General features: G+C 32.7%; 1 protein-coding gene across 1 annotated transcript; it reads left to right on the top strand.

The window, feature by feature from the left end:
• LOC108254327 (calcium load-activated calcium channel-like) lies at positions 1 to 469 on the top strand. The gene is made up of 2 exons (XM_026833126.1): positions 1 to 140; positions 313 to 469. Exons 1-2 carry the CDS (start codon positions 80 to 82, stop codon positions 444 to 446), a joined length of 195 nt encoding a protein of 64 aa, XP_026688927.1. The 5' UTR covers positions 1 to 79; the 3' UTR covers positions 447 to 469.
• The last annotated feature ends 51 nt before the right edge of the window (positions 470 to 520 follow it).

The raw sequence follows: 520 nt of genomic DNA, 5'->3' as shown, positions 1-520 counted from the left end.
ATTATAATTAACTTACCTATGGATTAATTGTTCACTGATTAGAACGCCGAAAAGCATTCGTCTTACGTACATCACAACCATGTGGGCCGATACATTATTAATAGTTTTCATATCCGTTTGTACAGCTTTACTCAGTGAAGGTGAGCAAGTTTAGTAAAACCCATTAAAATTAGCTATATCACCACTGGATCACTAGGGATCTAGGCTCAATAACTGAATAAGTAGTCATAGAAGTGATTTCTGTTGCACATTCTCTGCCATTGAAGTTCTTTTTTTATTTTTGACCTAAGTATTTTTATTTTTCTGTTTCAGGATTAACATGGCTCTTAGTATACAGAACTGAAAAATATCAGAAGTTGAAAACGGAAATTGAGAAGCAGAGTAAAAAGTGTAAGAATAAATTCCCTCTAAAATACCTATCTTTTCCCCCCTCCTTGGTATGTTAATAATATGATTTTCATGTTACAGATAAACTGCTTATTTATAGTGTTGGTGCACAGATTATAAGTACTTTAGGAAT

The sequence above is a fragment of the Diaphorina citri genome, unplaced genomic scaffold (assembly GCF_000475195.1).
Source record: "Diaphorina citri unplaced genomic scaffold, Diaci psyllid genome assembly version 1.1 scaffold45317, whole genome shotgun sequence".
NCBI lineage: Eukaryota > Metazoa > Arthropoda > Insecta > Hemiptera > Psyllidae > Diaphorina > Diaphorina citri.
Note: the sequence above shows the minus strand (reverse complement) of the source record. Positions and strands in the feature narration are given on the sequence as shown.